At 38.5% G+C, this 3339-nt stretch overlaps 1 protein-coding gene across 1 annotated transcript in view; it reads right to left on the bottom strand.

Annotated features, from left to right (window-relative positions):
• Positions 1-1875: 1875 nt before the first annotated feature.
• LOC148019164 (2-oxoglutarate (2OG) and Fe(II)-dependent oxygenase superfamily protein) overlaps positions 1876-3339 on the bottom strand; it is a 2006-nt gene continuing 542 nt past the window's right edge. The window contains exons 2-3 of the mRNA XM_087660705.1: positions 2577-2830; positions 1876-2322 (exon numbers count right to left, since the gene is read on the bottom strand). Of these exons, the coding sequence (XP_087516831.1) occupies positions 1959-2322; positions 2577-2830 (618 nt within the window). The 3' untranslated portion in view covers positions 1876-1958. The remainder of the gene's footprint in view (positions 2323-2576; positions 2831-3339) is intronic.

Here is a 3339-nt window from a genome sequence, read left to right as displayed (position 1 = left end):
TACAAAATTTACTTATATTGACAAGTTTGCAAACAAGGTATACTCATGGGTAAATGGTTCTACAAAAAGACATCAAGAATTTGCTAGATTTGATGAAAGCATTTGATCCCTCTCCTTTATGAGATTTTACACATTCATGAAGTTTGTTGGTTGTCTCGAGGTAATGTTATGTTATTTAGAGGGCTTGTTGATGTTATGCCTATCTTACTTGTAGACTTCAAAAAGAATGATGCTACAATGTATGCAATAGTTACCACATATCAAATACAATCTCTCCTCATTTACTAGATGTATTGTACGAGGTAAATGATTTGGGCTTTTACTTTCAAAAGGAACCTACAGATATCACAAAAGTTACATTCAAATTGAGATAGCCATAAAAATTTTGAAGAAGATTTATCTACACTCGTCTTTTGGATTTGGTTCATAAGCTTAAAAAGTTCCTTGATATATCAAAGGATGGATAGTATGTCACAAAAGATAAGAATGGATGCCCTGTAATCTACGCTCATCTTTTGGATTTGGTTCATGTAAGCTTAAAAAGTTCCTTGTTATATCAAAGGATGGATAGTATGTCACAAATGATAAGAATGGATGCCTTGTAACACATGTACTACATTACTCGGCTCTTCTAGATGGTAGTGTGGATGGATCACACAATTCTTGTATTGTTATCTAGAAGGTGTTTGTTGAGAGGGTGCTCCAAGAGCTTGAAATGAGATTTCAAGATCTTCCATTATTCAATTCTGCCAAAAAAAATTGTCCGATGTTGTATGATTTAGATCTTAACATTAGGGATACTCAAATGAGAACCTTTCAAAAGACGCTTATGCAATAAGTTTGGGTGTATATTTGTTGATGCAACTCAATGTGAAGTGGAGGTGGAGCGCTTTGCCCTTACACTGTATAAAGCTCAAAAAAGGTTTGGTTTTCATGATGCATGGAAGGAGTTTGGAAATCAAGCTAAATGGATACAACCATATCCTAACCTAATGAAGTTGTGGCAAATAATGCTTGTTATTCCTTTGAGCACAATTGCTTGGGAGAATTGGGAGCATTGATTCTCAATACAAAACCCGATTAAAGAAGTTTCTCACGCTTGGAGACACTTTAACATGTCAATATTTTTATATGTAAGTGCTCCACAAAACTTGCATGAGGTTGTGGGACAAAGTCTTGGGAGACTTTCAAAGGATATGAAGAGAAGACCTCACAATTTAGCTTCACAATGAAGATACTTGATTGTATGGCAGAGTGCTGACATGCTTGGCTCATATGAATTTAATGACATGACATCATCAATGTTTATTGGTTTGATATGTTTTAATCTTTATTGGTATAATATGTTTCAGTTTAAAACCTAAATTTATGATGGTCAGATACTAAAACATTAGTTATTCTGTGCTAAGGCCTATATAAAAACTAGGTTCTCTTATGAAGTTCAAGTTGAAGGTCAGCCTTAATTTTAGGGCTCCTCAAAGAATCCTAAGGCAGGGTTTCAAATTTCAGCCCTGAACATATATGCATTGCTGGAATCCTCTCTGCTTGCCATGTAAGCTTGGCAGCTGACATGTCAGGTTTGGTTTATGCCTTAGGAATTGTGAAAATAAGACGTAGTATTGATTTATCACACACACATGCATCTGTTGTATATATCAAATGGACGTTTTTACTTTAAATGCAATTTGTCGACTGCTACAAATTGAACACGTTTGTTTTACTTCAAGGAGTTCTTTCGGGGTAAGTTTTAGCTTTTAAGGTTCCTTACCCCCCTCCCTCCCCCTCTGGCCCTCTCAGAACTAGATTCGTTTGCGCACAGAAAATCGCATCACCACCTAACCACTGTGTGTACAAAATGAGCCATGCACCATGGTATTCCTACCACCCTCATCTGTATTCTAAATCAGTATGAAGTATAACAATTATTGATTATACATCAGCATGGCCCCCTGCTAAATTCATTTGCATAAGGCTGCCAAGACCCGACGTGGTGGCTCAAACGGCCGTCTTGCATGCTGCACAGCTATATTGTCCAGAATAAGAACATCACCTGGCAGCCATGGTATAGCCACACTTTCCTCAGTGAGGATGGACAAGCAACCAAGAACAGCCTCCTCTGATAATGGAGTCCCATCACCAAATGTAACTGCCTTTTTCCGGTCATTGCGAGCATCTTGCCAGCCCGTATAGGCGGCAACCATGCTGTTAAACCAAACCTTTTGTCCCCTCCCCTCATCAACTTTGACTGCTGGCAATGGGCCTGAGATGGTCTTAACACCTCCATCAGCCAGCCACTCCAGTTTCATGCCAAGTTTTGCTGCCCTGTTTGCCAGTAAAACAAATTGGTTCAATGAACATAAACAACACAAAATGATGCCCACCTACACACATGAGACACACTCTTTTAAGACTCATCACTCCGCAAAATCGGACAGATCAAACATATCATTGTCATATGTGCATAAATGTGCCATGTCAGACTTTGTTGTTCCTCAAAATTGGACAGATCAAACATCTCATATGCGTATGTGCATATATGTGTCATGTCACGATGAGTGCAGAATAAAAGTCCTTACCGCTTTTCCGCTTCATCTTTGTCCTTTGTAAGGAAGGTCGATTGCCATCCTCGACCAATTGCGGAAGAGGGATCATCTCCTTCCCCCAAAATGCGAGTGTATAACAGCCCATGCTTTTCTAACTTATCTACAAAATCAGGGTATGTATCACGCATTCGTTCATAGACCAAATGGCTCAAAACTATGGGAGTTTCTCCTCCATGGGCGGGTGTAATTTCACAAAAGAAAAATAATTTTAAGGGATATTCAGGCACCTGCGAGAAATTACAACATTAGTATATACAATGTCCATGTACCAGTAGAGCTAAAATTGAGACTGTCAAAGAAGTGTTTCTCAGTCAAGTTAACCAAGGAATTCCAGACCCATAAAATATTAGGAGTATAATATGCCTAAGCTCCTTTCCTGATATCTATGTACCGACAAAGGTGATATTAAGCGTTCTTGATGTCACTAAGAAATCTGTGGCAAAGATGGAACTGTGTAGCAGGATGACCATGTGTCAAGACTTTGGTATTCTGTAAAGCCCTAGCTACAAACCACTACTAAGCATATCCTGTGTTTAATTCTATGGCTACTTCCGAGCAAACACACTGAAATTACAGTAATTTTGGCTCTCTTCCTAAATCCGATTCCTGAAAAAACACAGGACAGAGACGGTAATTTTAGGTTTGTAAAGGATAAACATTATTTTCCAATTTTATGACAACGTACAATTGTCAAAATCAAGCAACCACAGAGACTAAACAGAAGGTGGTAAGCAAG

This window comes from Lygodium microphyllum, chromosome 20, assembly GCF_053477565.2.
Source record: "Lygodium microphyllum isolate KBCC chromosome 20, Lygodium_microphyllum_v1.1.10, whole genome shotgun sequence".
Taxonomy (NCBI): Eukaryota; Viridiplantae; Streptophyta; class Polypodiopsida; order Schizaeales; family Lygodiaceae; genus Lygodium; species Lygodium microphyllum.
The sequence above is the reverse complement of the archived record's forward strand: the minus strand, read 5'-3'. Positions and strand labels throughout refer to the sequence as shown.